This window comes from Lagopus leucura, unplaced genomic scaffold (genome assembly GCF_019238085.1).
Source record: "Lagopus leucura isolate 7727_CA_CO unplaced genomic scaffold, USGS_WTPT01 Super-Scaffold_100040, whole genome shotgun sequence".
Taxonomy (NCBI): Eukaryota; Metazoa; Chordata; class Aves; order Galliformes; family Phasianidae; genus Lagopus; species Lagopus leucura.
Genome location: NW_024962289.1, coordinates 1,618,116 through 1,641,068, shown reverse-complemented (window position 1 = coordinate 1,641,068; position 22,953 = coordinate 1,618,116). Strand labels below are relative to the sequence as shown.

The window sequence follows — 22,953 nt, the reverse complement described above, 5'->3', positions numbered from 1 at the left end:
GAGATATGCATTAGTTAGAATGCAGGAGGGAGCGCAGGCTGTTGTGTGCAAGCTGAGAATTAAGGTATAGTGATTCCTTAATTACTGGAACTGAAGGAGAACTGGTGTGCCTTGGCCTGGTTGGGGTGTGCTAACTCCTGGCTACCTACTGTGCTGTGTGGTCACATTTCTCTCCATCGGATATGTGCATCTCCTCGTGGTGTTTTTCTTCCTCATCTTTTTTGTTGCTGAAATGTCAATTTGCAAATTGCCCTTGGGCATGTTGGCAGAGCTCATGGCTGCTCCACTTTCCCTCTTCCCCTCCATCGCGGTGTCCCTCGTCACATGGGCAGAGGCAAATTCCCCAGCCCTGGCTGTGCACCACAGGCGTGCTGTGAGCCTCCTCAGCCACACATCCGGCGGTGTCTGGCATTTCCCAAAACCCCTAATTGTGCCTTGGGCAGAGAGCACCAATTTGATCCTTGCTATATTTATCCCGTGTGCAGGACAGGAGCACAGCCCTTCTCTGGGTCGCAGCAACCTCCGCTATCCATACAAGCTTGGAGATGAAAGTATGGAGCACAGAGAGCCAACCGTACCCTGGGCTGCACTCAAAGCAGTGTGGTCAGCAGGTCAGGAAAGGTATCTGCACCTCTGCTCTGCGCTGTGAGACCTCACCTGGAGCACTGCATCCAGACATGGAGTCCTCAGCACAAAAGAGACTTGGACCTGTTGGAGCGCATCCAGAGGAAGGCCCCAGAAATGCTCCCAGGGATGAAACAGCCCTACAAGGACTGGCTGAGGGCTGGGGCTGTGCAGCCTGGAGAAGGGAGGGCTCTGGGGAGAGCTGAAAGCGGCCTTCGGTATCTCAAGGAGGGCTGTAAGAGAGAGTGGGACAGAGTCTTTATCAGGATCTGTGTGATAGGACAAGGGGAAATGACTGCAAACTAAAAGAAGGCAGATTTAGGCTGGATGTAAGGAAGAAGTTTTTAGACCACAGGTGGTGAGGCACAGGTTGCCCAGAGAGGTGGTGGTGCCCCATCCCTGCAGACAGCCAAGGTCAGGGGATGGGCTGTGAGCACTGATGGAGCTGTGGGTGCTCCTGCTCAGTGCAGGGGGTGGGACTGAATGGCCTTTAGGGATCCCTTCCAACTCCAACCATGCTATGGTTCTATGAAGCGAGTGCTCTCTGGGGCTGGGCCAATGGCAGCAAGCAGTCCAGGCAGGTCGGCATCTGTTGAGGATCCTGGAAGAGTTAACGTGCATCAGGAGGGAGCAAGCAGTCCTCCTGCCTCGCCTCGCCTTTCACTCTGTGCTGCCAGCTGCTATTAATACTTCAGCACATGAGTGTTAAAGCACAAGCAGAGAGCCCAGGGAGGATATGCTCGGGATTTCCGGCAGTTTGAAGCTTTCAGGCAAAGAAGTTGAGAGCCAGCACAGAGGAGAGCCAGAGCAGGGCTCCTCTTAAAGATATACTCCTCCCTAGTATGCATGGGATGGGACAAGATGCGTGCGCTGTTTGAGCTCAGGCCTGTGTTGCCTAGTCACTGAATGGAATCTGAGTGGTGAGGAACCTCTCGCACCACGTTTCCCTGCCCCTCCAGGCCCTGCAGCTCTCTGGCACCACTGTCAGAGCACTTTGAGGCTCTGCTCCCTGCACCGACTTGCAGCACTAGGCCTTCCCAGCTCACTCAGCAGGAGGGCTGGGTTACACGCTGCTGCCTGGCTGCTGCCAGAGCCTGCAGCTCCTACCAGCTCCAAGCTCCACGCTGTAGAGCAGCATGGCTGCACCTTTAAAGGGAATCTGCAAAATTCCCTTGAGGACTTGAGCCTGGATGAGAGCATCCACCCTGAGGTTTTATGAGATTAAAGTTGAGGTTCATTAATCATCACTGGGATCCACTTCACTGGCTGTCTTGTGCCAATCTACAGGAATGATCCTTTCACTCTGCTGCTCCTGCTCACCTGGTTCTCGACGGGTTAAAATCCCCAGGCTGAAGCACGCCTGCTGCCCATCCCTTCTTCCTTTCCATTCACCTTCTTCCTTTCTTGGTACTTCCTGAGTTTTTCCCTTCCTCTGCAGCGTCAGCCTGCTTATGGCATAAGGCACACGGCCATGAGGGCTGTGGATGGTGGTGATTGCAGAGGTCTGGGTTTTGTGCTGCACGGGTCAGCAGCTCCTCTGGGCTCCTGCTTTGTGTTGGGCACCTTTGCAGTTTTGGGCAGGAAGCGTGGTTTTGGGCTGTGCATGGGAAAGTTTTGCTCATTGTCCCCTCTTTAGTGCCTTAGGCACTGGTGGCAGAAACATGCAAAGCATTAATAGGGAAAGAACAAGAATTTGGGAAGGAATCTAAGCTTTCCTGCCTAGCAAATAACTGAAGCTCTGACCATTGGGGATTAGAACTTTCCTAAGGCATGGAGCTTCCTGGAGCTGCCTCCACTTAAGCTTTTTCTATCTGTAGGGTTGCTGCTGGCTTGACTGTGCTGCTTGCCAGATGCCATGCAGCATGTGCTTTGTTCCTCCTTCTGTTGACAGCGATGCTCCATCAGTTGCTCCATGGGGAAACACGCATGATTGCTGGGATTTCTCACGTTGCCACTGGAAAGCAGTGCAAAGTAGGTGCAGGCTTTGAGCTCCAGTGTCTCAACAAGGAACTGAGGGCTGCAGCTGGCTTGTCTGCTGGCTGGCCCTGGGGACAGAGGCTGTGCCCTCACATCTGGCCGGGTGACTCAGGCTACAGGATGTCAATAGGCACTTGCGGTGGGTGGCACGGAGGGGGTGGCTGTAGGCAGTCAGCTCCACTGCTCAGTGCTCCCCATCTTCCACAGCAGTTCTGTGTTGCGTTTAGGGGGACATCTGCTGTATCCTTGCGTTTTGGGGCCACGGAGGAGCAGCGGTGACCCCCAAGGCTAGTCGGGGGGCATCCCCCCTGCGTGCCCAAAGGCTGGAGACAGGGAGCACAGGGCAGCCCCATGTTGCAGCCACAGTCCCGCTGCCTGCCCTGGCCGATGGCCAAGTGGAAGTTTCCGCAAGGCCGGCCCATCGCATCCCTCCATCGAGGCTGTGCAGAGGGGACTGCCAAGGCAGAGCAGGGAATCCTCGCCAGGAGCAAGCGTGAAGCTCTCCGGCGGCTACAGGGGAGGGTCAACATGTGCAGAGAGCAGCAGCAGCCCGCGGTGCTGCGCCGGGAATGAAGTCAGCCTTCATCAGCAGAATAGTTTATGCATGAATCGAAACTTCAGACCTGGCAGGGTGGAGGGAACGCGCAGGAGCTTTGCTCTTCGCAAACGTTCTCGCCAAGGAAGGAGGAGGGGATAGAGGAAATAGCAGCAAAATCAAGCTGGGGAAGCGGGGAGAGGTTGGAGACGCTGGATGAGTTTTTGGCGCTGTTATTGAGAGGAGCCAAGATCCTTAAGCATCTCCTGGTGGATATTAACAGAGAGCTGCGGAGAGCGGAGTGCTCCCCCGGACACTCACGAGCTGTGGCTTTAAGACTGTTTCACAGAGGACTTGGGATTTCCATTCTTCCTGTGCCTGGTGGAGTATTTCAGGGAGTTCCAGGATTTTGGGGTCATGCACCCCCTTTTTCCTCCTTCTTCCTCCTTTCTCTTCCTCCCTTCCTCTTTCTTTTCATTTCAAAGAGACAAAGCTACTTCAGTTTGGAGCACAAACATATGATCAGCACATGGAAATGTGGTAATTTGGATGCATTCATGATTGCAACAGATTGAAGAAATTAGACCAGACAAAGAGCTTTTTTTGGAGGAGGAGGAGGCAAGGCAAGGAGGGAGGGAGAGTGGGTGAAAGAAGGGGACGCCACCGAAAAAAGGGACGGCCGTGACACGCGGATGCTAAATATATCCTGTAGTAATGGAGAGGGACCGGATTTCAGGTAGGCTATTGATCTTTTAATACGTTCTATTCTGCCTCTGCCCTCCTACCTTTCCAGCAGCTTCTGCACTTCAGGAGGAGCAGCAGCCCTGCTCCAGCGCACGTTCAGCACATTCCATTATTTATTTATTTTTTGCAACATTTCCTTTTTGCCTCTTTTTTTTTTCTTCTTCTTCTTCCCCCTTTTCCCTTCCTCCTGAGCCCTCCAGACAGAAGGTGGTTCCAACAGAAACCAGGGGGGGAGCGAGTGGGGGAAAAAAGAAACTGCTCTCCGAGTCTGGATCTCATTTGAGTTTCTCTCTCCCCCCCCCCCCTCTGTTCCCATGTGCCGCGCGGCGCGGGGGGATGAATGCTGAGCCTGTTAGCTCCGAGCTGCCAGTCGGGAAGAGGGAGGAAAAGCGCCGAGCTCTTGGCATGGAGACGAATTTCTGCCCTGAAGGTTGGCTCCTGAGTGCGTGTGTGTGGCTGTGTGCTGTGGTTGAGCTCTCTGCCTGCCCTGTGCTGCCGCCTGCCCGGCTGGGATGGATGTGGCCCCAGCTGCCGCCAGGCATCCTGCTGCTGATGCTGCTGCTCACCTGGTGGAGCCTGAGGCGCTGGGGTGGGCATGGATGGAGGGAACTGAAAGAGGAGTGAGTCACTCCCGTGCAAATCCTGGTGCATGTCTGAGCGCTTCCAAAATGCGCTCCTGGGTGCATCAGCGTCTCAGCAAGCTGCTTCTGCACAGGGTGGCTGTGACCATAACCTTTTCCTCTTAGCAGCAGGGAGATAGGGCAGGCTGCACTGCAAGGCTCCATGCAGGGACCAAGGAGGGAAGGCAAAGGGCAGGGATTGGTGCTGGGAGCTCCAGCGGGATGTCACCGTGGGTGTCCATGCTCCGTGCACGGCTGACGGGCACCAGCCTGCTGCTGGGCGTTCCCAGCCAGTTGCTGGGCATCGCTGCTAAAGGGAAACCACAGGGATGAGAGGAAACGCTCACCCAGGGTGGAGTGAAACTGCGGCCAGAGAAAGCTGCTGCCATGGCCAACCCCCAGGCAGAGCTGCAGGGCCCCATTCTGGGTGTATGTGGAGGGTCCCAGGAAGGGCGCTTACCTGTGGGAGCACCCACTGCTCCTCACCACTTCTGCATAGCGTGGGTGATGCCTCCTTGTCCCTCATCTTTCTTGTTCATGCTTTCTCCTCTGGTTTGAGCCATTTCAAAGCATTCCTGAGAGCTGCTCCTGGGGCAGAGGCAATGCTGCAGGCTGGGAAGTCCTCTGCTGCTGTGTGCAGGGATGTGGGGGGTCTAGGGACAGCAGGGTGGTTTTGGTCCCATTGCAGTTTGGCCTCACACGCCTCCTGCTGTGTTCTCCCTGCAGCCCTGGTTCCCCTACGTGGGCTTTAAAGAAAGACTGATCTCTGGGGTGATGGTGTGATCTGGGGTTCTTTGTTTCAGAGGAGTGGTGAAGGTGGGTCTCTCCCACCCTTCAGCTGCTGCATGCAGCATGAGCCCTCGTGCCTGGGCTGGCTGTCACTGCTCCCAGGAGTGCAGCAGTAGACGGTAGGAAGACCTGAGGTGAGCATGTATGTGCAAAGATGCTTATGCTCACCTCTGGGGTCACGAGTGATATTTGCAAATTGCCTATATCCAAGTGCATACGTGTTTCTCTGTCCCTTGCTGAAAACAGCTTTTCTGTGAGTGGTGCTGGTGTGGCACCACCAGGGCTGTGGGCAGGCACAGGGGCAGGCACAGCTGAGCCCTTATGCTAAGGCACAGTGCCCATAGGGCTTGGCATGGGATGGGCACATGGCTGCCGTGCCTTGCGGGATGGGAGAGATGTGCCAGCTGTCTCAGCACCATTCCTGATGTGTGGCTCAGCATGAAATACGGGATAGGGGGATGGGGGAAGAAGAGCTGTTCCTGTCTATCCTGATCTGGAGGGGCTGAGGGAGACGTGTGGAGGAAGACCCTCAGCATGGCAACAGCAGAGGGGCTGCTAAGAATGTGAAACCCATGCATGGGGGCATAGGAAATCAGATTTAGTGAGGTTCTTTTTGCAAAATTTGCACTGTCACTGGGGAGAAGAGGAACAGGCTGCAGCTCGCCCCGTTCAGAAGGTGCTCCTTGCACTACATGGCCAGGCCAGCACTGCCCCCAGTGCAGCAGCACTCCGGCCTCAGTGACTAAACTGAAACATGACTCAGATGAAAGCAGATTTGTGCAGTGCTGGGGGCTGCGTTCGTCACTGCTCTGGCTCTGAGCATGCTTTTAATTAGTACTCTGCTGTGGGTGGGAAGAGCTGACTTGGGCTGACTGTATTGCTGCCGGATGGGGTGAGGGCACCTCGGGGCGGGTGGGAATTGGGCCTTTCTCCTCTTTGAGGGCTGTTTTCCCACAGCTGCAAGAGCTCAGCACGTCCCACAGGGTCTCCTCTGCACAAGGACAGCTCAGGCTTTCCTGGAGGGGAGCAGTGTCCCTGGTCCAGCATCCCATGCTGACAACAAGCGCTTGGGGTAAAGGCACTGAGTGCACAGGGTGATGCTGGAGCTGCTCCATGGCAGCGAGGTTTCCCTGTCCCTGTAACAAGGCACCAGGCTCCAGTGGTTCCTTTGAGTGCAGGTATAGGAAACACATCTCATATAACCTGATCTTTCCTTTCAATATGGTTCACTCCCCCTCAAACACATTTCCACAAACTAGTACTGCTTAAAAAGACAAAAATGAGTTTCCAGACATCCTGCTCCCATGGTTTGGGGCCGGACAGCTGTGCTCGGGGGCTGCAGTCCCGCTCACATCTGATCCTACTCTCTGCCTTTCCAGATGGCTCTGGTGGCAGCGGGGTGCTGCTCAGCTGGGGGCAGCTTTCCCCAACAGATGGCTGTTTTCATTAGCCCACAACTTTCTACAAAGCCTTAATTGTTAGTGCCACGGGGCTCTTTTCTTCTTCTTAAAAGGAAAGGAAGAGTCTGGTTGCTGTGTTGATATAGGATGGGTGCATGGGAAAGGAAGTGCCATCTCGTATGTAAACTATTAAAGCCACCTTTATAATTGCACGTAGAAGTGACTAGCAGTGATTGCAACACCTGATTGCAATGATGTCCTAGGAAGGGCTTGAAGCAGGCTGGGAGAACTGTGTACGCTGTGAGAAATCTGTTCAACTCCAGAACAAGTGAAGTGCTGTGTAGCCTGCTGGTGATCGTTTTGATTAAGCAAAGTACCTCCTGTGGGTGCTATGCATGTTTGTGTGTGCATATACCTGCTTTTGAGTAACATGGTGCATATGTTGCTGCACATAGTTGGTCAGAGCAGCAAGGCAGACAGCAGCTCTCAGACAAAGTGCATGAGGACAGAACACCTTCAGTGGTCTTCAGAGCCACGTGGGATGTACCGTGTGCCTGGGCAGAAGGAAAGGAGAGGTCCAATGCAACGGTCATTAGGAGAGAGCGTGCTGTTTTATCATCTTTTAACAATGTGAATCTTTACAAAGTGAGAAGCGGGACAGCAGGGTTGGAGTTGCTTCTGATCACTTCAGCTATCTTTTCTGCTTCAAGATTTTTGGTGCTGCTCCTATTCCTGCCTAGCACCAACGCGTGTAGTTTGCTGTGTGTGGTGTGTGATGCTGTCCCTGACTGCTATGTGCTCCTAAAACCACATTTATTAAATGGGGAGGTTGGTGAGCTTGCATGTGGCAGAGGGGTTGGAGATTCATGATCCTTGAGGTCCCTTCCAACCCTGGCCATTCTGTGATTCTGTGAACCACCTGCAGCTTTATTCATCAGCATTCTTCTTCAAGCACCCACCTTCCTCCACTCCCAGGTGCTGTCACCTGTTGTGACCTCAAACAGGGCCTTCTCTGGGGAAGGCACTGGGTTCCTCCAAGCTCCAGCATTGCCACTGCTGTGTTTGCAGCACGCTCTGTGCTGCTCCCAGCCTGCTCCTGGCTGCCTGCTCCATCCTGGCCGGTGCGTGCATTCCCGCTGTTGTCTGAGGCGTGTCAAGGTATGAAGCATTATCCATTTCCTGATATCTGCTTTACATTTGCTGGAATCACTGCTCATCCTCGTTAAATATAAGCCCGCTGTGGCACGCTTCCTGCCTGGCTGTGCACTAACAGCGTGCACTGCTGAGTGTGCCTGACCCTGTGCAAGAGCTGCCCTGCCCTGTGCTCCCCAGCATGGCTCACAGCCTCCAGCAGCACGATTCCCATGCTGCCAGGCCGAGGGAGGACGGTTCTCATGCAAGTCAGGGCTCTTCCAAGGTCCAGCATACCACAATGCTGAGTAGAAGCGAGTACGTAGTTAGGGAAGTATGTCTGGGTCAACACATGTCTTCTGTTGCCTTAATGAGCTCAGAAGCACAATGTCTTTGTCCTGTTGGCTTCTCCGCGTGGTGCTTGAGCCGTGTAACTAACGCATAGAATTGCTTGTTAGGGAGCAGTGATACCTCCTGCTGTGAGCACTGCAGCCCCATTATAGGGCTGGTCTGAGACCTGAGAAAACTCAGGTTAAGATTTCATACAGTTGGATTTCATAGCTTCATGGAATATCCTGAGTTGGAAGGGACCCATGGGAGTCATGGAGTCCAACTTGCTCTGCTTCCTCCCAGTATCCATTGGAAAACACACTTGTGCTCCCACTGCCCTGGGATTTTGGGGAAGGATCTTTGGGTGTCTGCCTTGTGGCTGGGGGTGAATGGAAATGGCTTTGCAGGTGGAGAAAATGAATTAGTTTTACAAGCAATAATCATGCAGTAAGCCTATAAGTGGATTTGATTTTATTTTTTGCTAAGCCTCATCCATGTCCATGTGAAGTTGGTGCTACATAAACAGCTCTGTGTCAATTTTGTGATTACATCATTGCCAGATACCTCATAAACGAAAGCAGTAGTGCTTGGAGTGAATTCTGGGTCCCAGGGAAACGGATGTTTGGAGAGATAAGCGTGGTTCCTGGGATGTGAGATTTGTGGGATTTCCTTTCCGTAAGTGCAGGGCATGTTTTTTGCTGGTTTCAGATTCTCCTTCTGCCCAGGGTTACACACTGTGGGTTCTGAGTCCTGATGCTGGTGCAGTGGCTGGCACAGGCGGGATGTTGGGGCCGGGCAGTGCTGAGCTGGGAGTGTTCTGTGAGAACGGCTCAGTTCCTGGTGTTGCTGCAGCACTGCTGGAGGGAGCCCTGCTCTGATCAGAGTTCTTCAGGTGCCGACCTGGAGACAAGGTCCTGATGCTCTGCACTGAGATGAAGGGAATTGCTGAGGGCTGCATGCGTCTCCCACTTCCCAATGCGGAGACCCATTTGGCTATGTTTTCCTTAGAGAAGAGGCCATTTAGTAGCTTCAGTTGGTCTTGGCAAAGCTGGACACTGTAAAGAGCTCCCCAGAAAATCCCTGCTGCTTCTGGCACCTGAGCAAAAAGGCTGCCTGCAGAAGCCCCTGGGTTGGCTTCACTTCGCACCTGCATTGCTATGAAGCATGGCTAGGCTCAGGGCCTGGGAGCCTTGTGTTGACTGCAGGACTGCTCCCAGCCAGGTTACCCACGTCCCAGTGGGCTCTGCAGCTGTGTGGCAGCAGGATTGCTCACTAATTCCCGGCAGGATAAGGATGGATCATAGAATTGTAGGCTCACTAAGGCTGGAAAAGACCTCTCATAACACCACGACCAACCCCAGCCCACCCCCACCATGCCCACTGACCACGTCCTTCAGTCCACATCTCCAGGTTCTTGGACATCTCCAGGAACAGTGGCTCCACCACTCCCTGGGCAGCTGTGCCACTGCATCACCACTCTTTCTGAGAATTTTTTCCTGCTATCCAACCTGATCCTCCCCTGGTGCAACTTGAGGCCATCACATCTCATCTTACCGCTGTTTCCAGGGAGCAGAGGCCGACCCCCACCTCACCACAACCTCCTGTCAGGGAGTTGTAAGGAGGTTTCCCCTGAGCCTCCACTTCTCCAGACTAAGAAGGGGAAACCTTATCCCTCCCTGCAACTCATTCACTCAGCCACTGCATATAGGAAATGTGCTCCAGACCTTTCACAGCTCCATTGCCACTTCCAGAGCCTCTAGCCCCAGCTCCCCCCTTGGCACAACCCTTTCACTCCAGGGGCTCTGTTGCTCTATCCCCATCCCCACGGCTCTCGTTTTGCGGGACGTCCGTGTGGCCGGGACACGCAGGGCTGGTGGCAGCCATCCGCTGTGCCCCGTGCGGGGCCGTTAGGTGGCGGTGTGCGCTGCACGGCGGTGACCGGGGACCGGCAGAGCCCGGAATGGGTCAGGATGAAGGCTGAAGCAGGAGGCAGTGATGGTGCGGCAGCTCGGAGACGGGTTTGGGGTCCTTCTCGTCTGCTAGATGGTTTTGTGGCTTCGTGTAAATCCTTTAACACGTGGGCTCCAGCTTCCCGTGTGGAACGTGAGGCAGACCAGCACTTTGTGATCCTCTGCTAAACAGATCTGAGGGGTTTGTCCCTGTGGAGCTGGGGATTTGAGGAGCTGGCATACCTATGTGGGGCAAGGATGGAGCTCCCCGTGGGCTGGGGGCAGTGGCTGGGGCTGATCTGAGCTGTGGGGCTCGGCAGTAGCTGTGCATTGGGCTGGAGACATGAATCCTTCCCTGTGGGCCCATCTTTTCATCCATGCTGAGGAGGAGCAAGGATGTGGGATTTATTCCTGTTGGACTTGAAATCCATCTGGTGGACAAAGGAGAAGCAGGCAGAGCGCCCGTTGAATTTCTTACCCTGAGTCTCCTTCCCCTGATCCTACAGCATCACAGCTTTGCTTTCTTGCTGTCCTTTTCCCTGTGCCTTCTCTTGCTTCCATGAGGTCAAAGGGAACTGGAGCGAGCAAAGCTTGTAGGAATACTCATCAGGAGGGCTTGTGTTTAGTGGTGTATGGGAGTAGGGGCAAAGCAGAGAACCTTAGAGCAGATGAGCTGCTGGGCACTGAGGCAGGAGGTATTCAGTATATAAAATATTTAAGGTTTTTTTACTATTTTGCACAATTCAAGAAGAGAACTGCTTAGACTCAAATTTGGCTGCCTAAAAGGGATTTGTTGCCACCCATGTTGGCATCTGCTTTCCAGGGAAGGGCCCTCCTGGAAACTGTCAGGTTGGGGAGCAGATAGTTGGTTGTGTTTGGGATATTTTGTTTTCCAGAAAACTTTAAAAATCCCCAGTGGGTGGAGAGGGAAAGTGAACTATGGAAATTAATTGTGTGTCTCGTGCTCTGAAATGAAACACACCCTGGGGAGGGCAATATCCTTCACAGGAGGAACAGCAGTGTTGGCCACAGACCAGGAAACCCTTCCCTCTGCACTGCCCCCCACACAGGGGCTGAGCACTGCAGCAATGCTTGGATTTCTGCAGAAGGGCTGTGCTGGAGCCCAGCTTGTGTCCCTTTGCCCCTGGGGACACCCATGGCCTTTTATCCCATAGTCAGTCCCCAAACTGGGTAAGATCCACTTCTGGTGTTCTGTGCTTGCTTCTGTTGCTGCTTTCTTGCCTAGGAGCTATGTGTAGATCCATGGCAGCTGCTGTGGCTGTGCCATTGCCAACCACACCAACACATGGCTGTGTCCCTGCCATTGAGACAATGGCTGTATTTTGGAAGAAGGGAAACTTCCCTGCTTGCAGGGTCTGGAGACAGCTCAGAAATGGGGCCGTTTGCCTGCAGCTGGAGAAGAAACCTAATCTTGCCTGCACTAATGAGGAGCTGAGCAGGCACGGGTGCGGGGAAAGGGGACAACTGAGAGTGGGCAATGTGGGTCATAATGGCTGAAGTGGAGCGAGGAGCTGCATGGCTGGAGAGCTGCGGGCTGCTCTGAGCTGGGGGATGGAAAGATGAAGCACGTTTATTGGGAAAACCAGATGTGAGAGGCAGGAGAACCATCAGAGTGCTTTGCAGCAGTAGGAGTGGGGCTCACACTGAACTCTCCCTTTTTTGGCTTGTTGCCTTCCTCCCACTCCTCTCGTTTCCTCCCAGCAGAGCTCAGACCTCGATCCATTGCTGGCAGAGCTCTGCTCCCCAGCTCTACAAGGTGCCCCTGCAGGGGGGAGGTTTGCTCTGCTTTTAGGGTGATGCAGATACTCAGGGAGCATGAGCAATGTGCAGACAGCACAGCCCTCAGCAGCACCAAGTAACCACCCAAACCCAGCAACTCACCCCTTTTCCTCCAGGGATTCCTTCATGCAAGGCTGCAGCTCTCTGGACAGCCTCTGGTGCTCTGGTTCTGGTTGGAGACCCTCTGTGCCCTGACAGCAGCAAGCATTGAGTAGTGCCAGTAATGGGAAATCCGGTGCTGTGTCAGAAGTCCCTGGCTGATAGAATTTCCCATGAAATAAAAAGTGCTGCCTGCTGATGTACAAGTGTATCTGAAGTGAAAGCTTTTACCAGCACATCTTACAGCTTCTGGCTTAAAACCCTTGGGGCACAGTGGTGTAGAACTAGGGATAGCTTCAGGGGGCAGAAGCTGTCTGAACTCGAGGAGGAGTTCACATTGTGTGCTGAGTTGAACTTCAGAGCACTGCTCCTCCAAACTAGTGTATTTTAAACAACTACCAGTTTAGCATCTCTCTGCCTAGACGCAAAGAAATAGAAATAAATCCACTGCTGGCTGAGGCTGTGGCTGATATGTGGGTAGGAGTGTTTTCAAGCAAGCCTGTCCATCACTTCAGCCACCAAAAATACCCCCATCACGGCCCTCTCCATTCATTTTGCGTGGACCAAAGGCACCATGCTCAGGTTTTTCCTCTCCATGGAAGCGTAGGAGTGGTGTTTATCTCCATGCTGGCAGGCAGAGAAGGATGCCCCACCTCTGGGAGCTCCCAGGGCTGGGTGGAGCAGGGAAGCAGGACATGGGCTTCGAGGAGCTGCGTTCCGTGGGCTTGCCTCAAAGCCAGGGCACTCTGAGACATGGAATGTGTTTCCAGGGGCCCTGGGGAAGGAGGGTGACAATAAATCTGGTTCATAAATAATGGCCCCTTGCCCTTCTAGGGATTTTTGACACACTGTGCTTTTCTGACAACGAATAGAGCAACAAGCTGTAATCCTAGGGGGCTCTTCTTGGCTCTCAAGTTGAGAAAGCTCTGGCTCTGAGCGGGCTTGGCTGTGAGGAACTCCCAGATCTGGGTGTGAAGATCGGAAGGGAAAGGCAGCACAGCACAGATAATGCATCGAGGGGTGTTTTTATTGCCAGGCTTGGAGATTTTGTTGTCCACTATGTGACCCTTGGCTCTGTGAAGCTGCTGGGTGATGCCTGGCTGTCCCAGTGACCTGGCAGTGAGAGGCACCCAAGGGGAATGCAGTCCAAGCACGCCTTGAGTGCCTAACAGGTCTGACTGCTGGGGCAGGAAATTCATCCTCCGGTGCTGGTGTGGGCTGGGGGAGCCCTGGTGATGGGAAGAAGATAGGCAATCCTGTCTGGCTTTCAACGTGGCTGAAAGACAGTTACAGTCTTGTAAAGTATGAGACATACAAAAAGGTCCCCAGCTCTGGGAGCTGAGCAGGAAGCCCCAGCCAGCATGGACACCTTCACTGTGTCTGGTCTGGAACGATTCTGGCTGCAAGAAGCCCTATTCACCCCGTTACTCATCCTTCTTACACACAGAGCACTGAGACCTTCCCAACAGACCCTGGCTGTGCCTCTCCTTAGTGCTTGTGCCCAGTTCCACTTGCTGTCTCCTTACAAGATGAGATTTTTATTTTGCTTTATTCCTTGCCAGCCTTCCTTGAGTTTTGCCAGCTCTTCTCCTTATTAGCTAAAGGCTGCTAGACATAGAAGGAAAGCACTGCATGTAACGTCCCTTTTAAATGCCTAATTCAGGAAAATTGAGAGAATTGTTTGCTAGCGCTGTGAGGGGCGTGCTGGGGGAGATGGCTGGGGATGGGATGGGGATGGGGACGGCTTGTCTTCACATTCTTAAGAACACAGATACTCGGCATTGCTGGCGTGCGAGAACGGGGCTGGACTATTGCCTTCTTTAGCTGCTGGAAGCCATCCAGGCTGCCAGTTCCTGCAAGCTCATCCTGTGGTTTAGTGGATAATACTGATCCTTGTTCGACTCCCACGCTTTTGTGCCTTGCAAGCGGGTAGGGGAGGCTTTGCAGGGCTTGTACAGATCCCAGCTGTGGAAAGCAGCATGAGCACTCATTATGCTTTGGAGTGCTTGCTCCGTGGTTTTAATAAAAAGTTAATTGTTACACAGGGATGACCATGAGAACCGTGGCAGGTTGAAGCTGACCAGCGTGTCTGCAGGGTCGAGGGTGGTGGCCGCAACTGAGCAGCAATGGCTGTTTCTTTGAACTTAGCAAAGCATCTTCCCAAGCGTGTTTATCAGGAGTTCATCTTCTGCTGGCATCTCCTCTGCTAGAATGGTGTTGGTGTCAGGACGTGGTGCAGGGAGAGGGGTACAGTGGGGTTTCTGTGAGCAAGAGGTGACATTGGCTTTGGTGGTGGGATGTCCCCTGGGCTGTCTGCCCAAACTGGCTGCAGGGTGCAGCTGCATCCCCCACATCAGGTGCAGAAATAGGACTTAAAGTCAGATGAGGCTCCCAGAGCTGCAAATACCAAAGCTATTGCTCACGTCTGACCTGGGATGCTGTCACGACCTCAGGCTATGTTAGCATCATCATCATGTCCAGGTGTAGTCAGGTTGGGGGCTTCTGCAAAGTGCAGGCAGCACATAACAGAGTAGAATTTGCAAGCGAGCTGTGCATTTCTGCCTGTGCTCCAACTAATCTTGGGATATGTAGCAGATATATGAGGTGAGCAGATGGAGGTGTGAATGTGGCTGGCAGCGGACACCGATCATGGATTAAACATGTGCGTGGCAAGAAAGAGGCTTTCTTGGAGCAGACAGAGAGGGCTGTTGTTGCCGTGCAGCCATATTCATCACCAGCCCCAATGCTGACATCGTTATCAATGTGTTTATATGAAGCTTGGCTGCAAAATAGCTCATCGTCCTCAAGATTTTCCAAGTGAGTCTGTAGCTTTACTAAATGCTTCTTTTGCTGCGCTGCCAGAAGCTCTCCTCAGGTGGTGAAGGAGGTATCCTGTGTGGCCGGAGCCATCCCTGTCCCAGAGCTCTGATTCCTGTGTGCCTTAACTCTGCCTGCAGACTGATGGCGACCAACTGGGTACCTTTTTGTCCCAATGGTCATAGAACCACAGAATGGCTGGAGTTGGAAGGAATCCCTAAAGGCCACCCTTGCACTGAGCAAGGACACCCACAGCTCCATCAGTGCTCACAGCCCATCTCCTGACAGTGGCTGTCTGCAGGGATGGGGCACCATCTCCTCTCTGGGCAACCTGTGCCACTGCCTCACTGCCCGTGGTGTAAAAACTTCTTCCTTACATCCAGTCTGAGTTTGCCCTCTTTTAGTTGGAAACCATTTCCCCTTGTCCTATCACGACAGACTCTGCTAAAGAGTGTGTCCCCTTCTCTCTTATTGCTGCCCTTGAGATAGTGAGAGGCCAGGTCTCCCCAGAGCCCTCCCTTCTCCAGGCTGCACAGCCCCATCTTCCTCAGCCTGCCCTTGTCGCAGAGGTATTCCATCCCTTGAAGCATTTTTAGAAGGTATGCAGAAGCTCAGCTCAGTTCTGGCCATTTATTCTCTTGTTTTAATATATGTCATCTTATGGCTTCAAACTGCGCCAGGGGAGATTTAGGCTGGACGTTAGGAAATACTGCTTCTCTGAAAGAGTGGTCAGGCACTGGAATGGGCTGCCCAGGAAGGAGGTGGACTCACCGACCCTGGAGGTGTTCAAGGAACGTTTGGATTTTGTGTTGAGGGACGTGGTTTAGTGAGAACTATTGGTGATAGGTGGATGGTTGGACTGGATGATCTTGTAGGTCTTTTCCAACCTTGATGTTTCTGTGGTTCTGTGACTGGTCTGCCCCATTATTACATGTCTGGGAATAACACTATCCCTTCAGCTTACGGACAGAGCAAATGCAGTGTGCAAGTATCCTAAGAACTCGCATTGATTCATTTCTGAGTGTGATGGCAGCATTTGGACCCTCCCTTTTCCCTGCTGGTGTCAGGGGTGTGAGCAGAGTTTGGACAGTGTGCAGGTAGAGATAACACAGCCCTGCAGTGTCACTGCATGGGAGCCTGCCCAGCCCTGGGCAGGACTGGACCTCGCAGCGGATGAACAGAGCCTTTTCCTGTCCAGAGTTCACATTGTGACAACACCTCGTGAAGCCAAATGGGAGCTGACACCCGCAGCCATCCCATCCTGCCCAGGTGCATGTCCGGATGGCAATGTGCTGCTTGGAGAGCCTCCAGCCTGCCCCAACCCTGGGCCCCCTGCTCAGTACCTCCCCAGAATTTCCCCAGCCCTCTGCTGGGGTCTCCCTGCAGGGAACTTCCCCCCTCCTCCCTCACTCTGAAGCAGAGCTGTTCCCCCCCCCTGCTCCTGGCTGGCTGCGTGCCGCCTCGCTGAGCTGGTGCTCAGCCCCCAGGCCCCTTTCCATCTAGGGCAAACGCTGAGAGGCAGAAGGCTGCTTTTGGCCTGCCTGCAGCAGATCTCTGCACTGTTTTTGAATCCTTCCTCGTGGAGGCTGAAATGCCCCACTTCTCCCACCTGTGTGTGCTAGCTGCCAGGGGGCTTGGGGATGCAGCGCTGGGGCTGGCATCACTGAGGAAGCACCAGGTGTCCTGCCCTGGCCACAGCTCCACGCTAACTATCTCTGGGTCCCCAGGCAGAAGGGAAGGCAATTAGAATTAAAGCAAAGACAGACTCTGCCCGCATGCATGGTCTCGCTGCAGGCAGCTTTGGGTACTCTGGGATAGGTGAGGTGAGTCCTCTCTTTCCCATTTGCACCCCCGTAGCCCAGGAGCTTGTTATGGGCTGATCTTACCTAATTTTGTGTGTGCCCCTGGCTGAGCTGTCTGTGCTGAGCAATTCTTGCAGTGTGGAGATGCGGGTTCCCTAGCCATCCAATAGCATCAGCTGCAGCGATGACACAGGAGAGGCATTATCAGCAATAATTCTCATCCCTGTGGAGAGGGAGGAGGTTCTGTAGTGGTTTTGCAGGGGTCCTTGTGCCCTACGTCCATGGCTGCTGGCTGGAAGAACAGGAGAACCGCTGGCGGTGCTCGGTGTGGTGTGGATGTGGATCACTGCATCTGCATTACAACTTTGGGGCTGCCGGTGCTGAGTGCTCCCAGGGGGGCTCAGCGGCTGTTCCACATCATTTTCAAAGGAAAGTGATGTTGGTTTTCCCTTCGCTCCCCTCCGCCTGCCCTCGTTTCCTTCCCTGTCTCAGTGCCGTGCGGGAGCTCCCGGAGGAAGCTGAGTGGGTGTGGGGCTGCAGCTGCTGTGGGAATTGTTCTTATCGAGCTGCTTTCTGTCCACAAAGAATAATAATAATGAAATCTTTGATGGTAAAAAGGGAGAAGAGGGGCCACCGTTACCCTGCAGCCCAGTCCGTGGTGCTTCCTGGACCATTGCTTTGGGTTTTTAGGGCTTTTGTGCTGCTGCGGATTTCACTGCGTGCTTGAAATATCTCAGAGCCAGGAGAAGTAACCGGGGGCTGGTGCAGGGAGTGAGAGCTGCTGGAAACGGCCCACTGGGAAGCAAGGGAGAAGTATTAAGAAAAGCAAGTTTCCTGCCATTAGCTGGTGTATTTATGGCTGGGAAGTTTGGGGTTGAAAAGGTTGCGAGCAGGCAGCTGAAAGAAGCAGAGGTGTGTGTGCTCACACACCTCTCTCTGCCATGGTCACAGGAGAGCCTGGCTGCAACGCACAGGATTGATGTCCTGGGTGCTGAGTTCCTAATTAAGGATTAATGGGAAATTTTCAGGAATAAGGATTTGAGATCCCAGCTGATGCTCATCTCCCCCTTATCCCATGTAACCACCATGTGGCTGGGGACTGCCCAGGCCTGGGAGTGAGCACTGTGATTTCCCCTGCAGACCCCTGCAGGAGGGCTCTGCAGTTGGAAACGTGCTGTGCCACAAGAATTAAGCCCATACTTAATAACTGAATGACATAGGTTACGTAGGTCCTGCTTGGATCCTGAACAACTGCACTTCCCATTTTCTTAAGATGGTCTGACTTGAAAATGAACAACAAGAGCAAAGGTTGGGGCTGTTGTGGCTGCCTGAGGTTCAATCAGATGCAATTCATAGAATGGTTTGAGTTGGAAGGGAGCCTTAAGGGCCATCTGATCCCACTCCCTGCAGTGAACAGGGATACCTGATCAGGTGCTCAGAGCTCTGTCCAGACTGACCGTGAGTGTCTCCAATGACAGAACGTGCTTCCCATGAAGGCATTCACTGTCCTTTAACCAACACGAGCCATGTTTCCCTTCATTTCCCTGTCTGCTGCATTGGGGACAGCCCAGAGCCCCTCTCTGCCCTGCTGCATCACACTGCATTCTCCAAGGAGCAGCTGTGCCCCACCTTGATACCTGCATGACTTTTTACCCCTTCATATCATGCAAGTCCCATCGTTGCTCCCATTGCTGCCTGTTAATACCTTCTCATTTCCAGCCTGCAGCTCTTACTGACCTGCTTACACCATCACCAGGGGTTGGCTTTGGATTCAGTGTATTTGTTCCCCTGGCAACAGCAATCTCTGCCTGTGGTGCATCCGCCAGTGATGTTTCCAGCAGTGACACCCCATGTTCTGACACCCCCCCCCACCCCTCCCGTCTGCTTGTTTCCACTGCAGGCTGGGTGCCCAGGATGACCTGAGATTAGTGATTTCCCCTTTTCTGCTGAAAGTACCTGATTTGTTTCATCTCAGGAGTGCTCTTACTGCATCGCATTGGTGGCTTGTGGCCATGCTGGCACCCACAGTGTACTGATGTCCTTCCTGTGGTTCGCTCCTATCATGAGCAAAGAGCATTAAAAGCCTTTAGGCACTGTCCTTCAGTCACTCCTTCCAGGTTTCACCCATTCCTGTTTTTCAGCCTTCAGTGTCTCTCAGCTCTTTTTGTGCACCAGAAGATGATGTCTGGCTGCATTTCCTTCACCCAGCAAACCAGCCAATTGTCCAGCAGCCTCAAATCAGCAAACCTGCGCTACGGTTTTAAGCCTTTCCCATGAAGCAGGTTTCCTTACAGAGGAAGAGATGTGTGACCAGCACTGAAATACGGCCGTCCTCACTCTGCTTCCTACTGCATTGGAAGCAGGAAGGGTCTGAATCTGGGAAAGAGCATTTTTCATGACACTTCCTGCGTCATCAGCAGGGCTGAGTTCACGTGTCATCCCCATGAAAGCACGGGCAGAGGTGATGGGAACGGCGTCTGTGTTTCCTGTCCATCCCCACAGTCCCATCACACTGCCACCACCCAAGCAGCACCACAGCCTGGCCCTGTCCTCCTGCAGCCTTCTCACCAAGGTGGATGCTGTGTGCCTCAGTTTCTCCACCTCTAAAATGGTGTTCACAGCATCACAGGCTATCCCGACTTGGAAGGGACCCATAAGGATTGTTATGACTTTTCCTGGTGGATTTGGAACAAAAGTGTGTTGGGGCAGAGGTGTAGAATCTCAGAAGCTGCAAGGAGCACGAGTGGAAAGGAAGGTCATTGCAACAGCCTTCTGCTTTGTTTCTTTTATCTTCTTTTTCTGCTTTCTGTTTGTTTTCTTTTTTTTTTTCTCTTTTTTTCTCTCTTTTTTAAACATTCTCTTTCTTAGAACAGTGTGACTTCTCGTTTCCCTCACCTTCAAAACGTGCTTTGTATGGTTTGCTGTGCCTTTATTTATGCACATTTGCAGTTATCCCGCACTGGTGCTGCATGTGTGCCAGCAGCCACATGCTGGGCAGGGGGTACATCCACCATGGGCAGCAAGAAAAGGCATTGGGTTTTCAATAGAGACATTGGGAGCAGCTAAATACTATTATGAACCATCTATGCTGTACTTTCGGTCAGTAAGTCTCAAAGCATTTCATTAGAAGCAGCTAGACTCATAAAGAGTTCTGTTTGCTAATTAAAGGAGGAGGTGGAAGAGGAAGATGCTGGGATGAATGACTTGCTATTGTGAGCTGGATCATTTGGTTCTCGCAGCCACAGTGACTCATGGCACCTCGTCTCACCGGGTCTGACGCTCATGACTGCAGCAGATTGTGGGTCTGATAAGAGCTGCTCAGAAAAACCCTGACTTGTAGGAGGAAGAAAATCTGCCAGAAAGAATGCTTTTGTAGCAGCCTGCAAGCAGACTGCACAGTGCTGGTTAATATGAGTGGATAGGAAAGTCCCCTTTCTGCCTCAGCCTGTCTTGGTGAGGGTCCTTCTAATGCTGATGCCTTCTATCTCCTTAGGATGTTCTCTGTCTTGAGGCTTTTCCTCCTTGAGGTGATTTTGTAGGTCTTTTCTGCATTGATGAACATTGTGGTCCCTCAGACCCAGCATCAGGACAGTGGTGGTGATAAGAGCCCAGGTTTCTTCCAGCTCTTATGGCATTGTGCCACTTTTAGCTGGGTGTCTACAAGCCAGTGATCTCATCAGCTGCATTTTCAGGGACAGGAAACCACTTGGGGGCCAGCAAAGCAACTTTGCAGGAAGCTGACTGCTCATCAGAATGGCAGAGAGATGGTGGAGAGAAGGGCTGGGCAGTCGGTGCCTGCAGTGATGTGGGCTGTATAGGACACAGGTTGCTATCACACACTGTGAGCAAAGCCATTTTTTTCATCCTCCTGCAACCAATGGTTTGTACAACAGCATCTTGTCCAGCTATCAGCCCATCACCACCATACCACTAAATCATACCACTCAGTGTGTCATCTACCCTTCTCTGGGTATACCTCCAGGAGCAGTGACCCCACCACCTCCCTGGACAGCCCACTCATCACTCTTCTCAAGAAGAAATTTTTGCTAATATCCAGCCTGATGAGGAGCTCCAGACACAAAGTGCAGGGAACCAGTGGTGCTCCATCCATCTGGGCTGGATGTCTGCCTTTCTGGGAGCAGCACTGCAGCTCAACACAAGCTCTTGGGTTCTGGATGTAGCTAGCAAACTCAGTGACTTGGCATTTGGTTCTTAGCTGTGGCCTGGATAGGAGAGTGATTTTTTGGTTCCATAAAATCTGTGCCAGTGTCTGAGCCAGATGAAGGTGCAGAAAGGAGAGAGAAGGGTATGCTGAGCTCCCCAAGGGGAGCTGTGCACTGGGGTAAGCTGTTTACATACCTTCCTGCTTCAAATATTTACTGCAAGAACTCTGGATATTCTTGTTATTCGTTGCTGTACTTTTCCATCTCACTCCCCCCTTTCCGTGCCTTACGTGCATGTGGGTGCAATACATCCCCTCCTGGCAGCTGTTTTTAATGAACATGGACTCTTATGGTCAGGATTTCTTGCTTCTTGGGACTCTTCTCCAGGTCTGTTGATTCACAAAACCTTCATTAACAGCACAGGTTAGATCCATGGTGATAGCATCATCCATCCTTGGGATACACAGAGGGAGGCATCCACTAATGCAAAATGCCCAAACTCTTCTGTAGAAGCTCTGAGCTTCTTCACATCTTTCCAAGTCCAACCCCTGGCACTGGGGCACTCACTGCTCCAAATCAACCACACAATCATTTTTTCTTCCAGCAGTTCACTTCTCATTGCCTCTGGTGGACTCCATCACAGACCCTCACTGTTCCCCACATGATGTAGTGCAGGGAGGCCCACCAACCTCCAACACTGGGTCTACTTCTGAACCTCATGGGAGCTATGGAGGTGGGCAGACTCTGAAATCACAAATGTGCTGCTTGATTCTTCTTAACGTTGACATAGAAACTGTTTTTTCTTGCTTACCATATTGATTTTTAGTTTGTCTTTCTTATTTTGCCTTTTTTTTCCCCCATTTTACACTCTGAATGACAGTGAACCAGGGATCAATGATCCTTAATAACCCGATCTCAATAGTTCAGCTCCAGCAAAGGGACTCATCACCCATTTCTACCACAGCAGCTTTTTGCTTTGCAGAGTAACTAAGGTGAAGTATTGACATCTGCATCTCTGCTTGCTTGGAATGGGTTGCGGGTGTGACCTTGCACTTGACAAGAGAGAAAGAAAACCTCTTTCTGCTGAAAATCAATGCTGGCGGTGTGGCTCAGCCAGCAATGGGCACCGTGGGACCAGCACAGACCTGGCACCACGAGAGCTGCAGGCTCAGCCCAGGCTGGGTCTTGTGCTCTCCTTTAGGAAGCCCAGAGCTGCTGTCTGTACAGATGCTGCATCACACGACGAGGCATTGATATTTCCGTGCACGGAGGTGCAAACTGCTCTGCACTGTTGTGGTGTGTTGGTTTCTGCCGTTGCTGTGTGAGCAGAGTGCTTTTTGTGAAGAGCAGGAGGAAAACCACTGCCCCTACCTTTAGAACTCGATACTTATGTATTAAAGATGCATTCTCCGGACTAGCTAAGCAGTTTTTGTGTTTTAAAATAATATATTAAAACCTCAAGCTATTAACTGTATGTAAAATCTAGGTCAGGAGAGCTTTCTGCTCAGCTTTATTATTATTATTTTTAGTCTGCAGTTTTTGGAGTCTGGGAAATCGGTGCCATTGGTTTCGTGCTCTGGGTCACATGTGCTATTGGGAAGCCTGTGGTGTTTGCAGACTGGCAGTGGGAAGGCTGTACAATTCAAAGTACGGCAGAAGTGATGAAACACACACTTTCTGCAGAAATAGACAGCAGCAGTACCGCTGTTTTGCATAACTTTTCTTTATGGTTCAAGAAGTGATGGTTTGTTGGGGACCTTAAAGACCACCCAGTTCCAGCCCCTGCCATGGGCCGGCGGCAGCTCAGCTCCCCCTCCACGTCTTCAGGCACCTCCAGGGATGGGGCAGCACAGCCTGTGGGCAGTGCCGGGGCCTCACCGCCTCTGCGTAAAGGATTTCCTCCTTAAATACGAGAAGGGTTGCAAGAATGCAATCGACTTGAGCTCGCTGATCCTTGAGAGCGTCAGCGGTGCAGCGCATTACTTCGGGTTGCTCCGGGGCGTCACGCTGATGGTTTTATCCCATCCGCACCGAGAGTGTGAAGTTGGAAGGCACCCGGACAGGACCCCGCTTACCGCTGCGCTCCGTACCCACAACCCGGCTCGGCTCCGCTCGGGGCGCGGCGCGGTGACGGGCGCGGGCGGCAGCCAGTGTGCGGCGGGGGCGGGCGGGG

General features: G+C 52.7%; 1 protein-coding gene across 4 annotated transcripts in view; it reads left to right on the top strand.

Moving 5' to 3' along the window:
* The window catches only part of SEPTIN9 (septin 9), a 95,373-nt gene that overhangs the window by 23,953 nt on the left and 48,467 nt on the right, over positions 1–22,953 (top strand). The window contains exon 1 of one of the 4 annotated variants that reach the window (XM_042883822.1): positions 3,819–3,872. The exons of 2 other annotated variants lie outside the window; for them this stretch is intronic. In XM_042883822.1, coding sequence (XP_042739756.1) covers positions 3,851–3,872 — 22 coding nt within the window. In that variant the 5' untranslated portion in view covers positions 3,819–3,850. Of the gene's footprint in view, positions 1–3,818; positions 3,873–4,200; positions 4,311–22,953 lie in introns of those variants that run through there. One more of the 4 variants, XM_042883820.1, reaches the window with a different exon arrangement.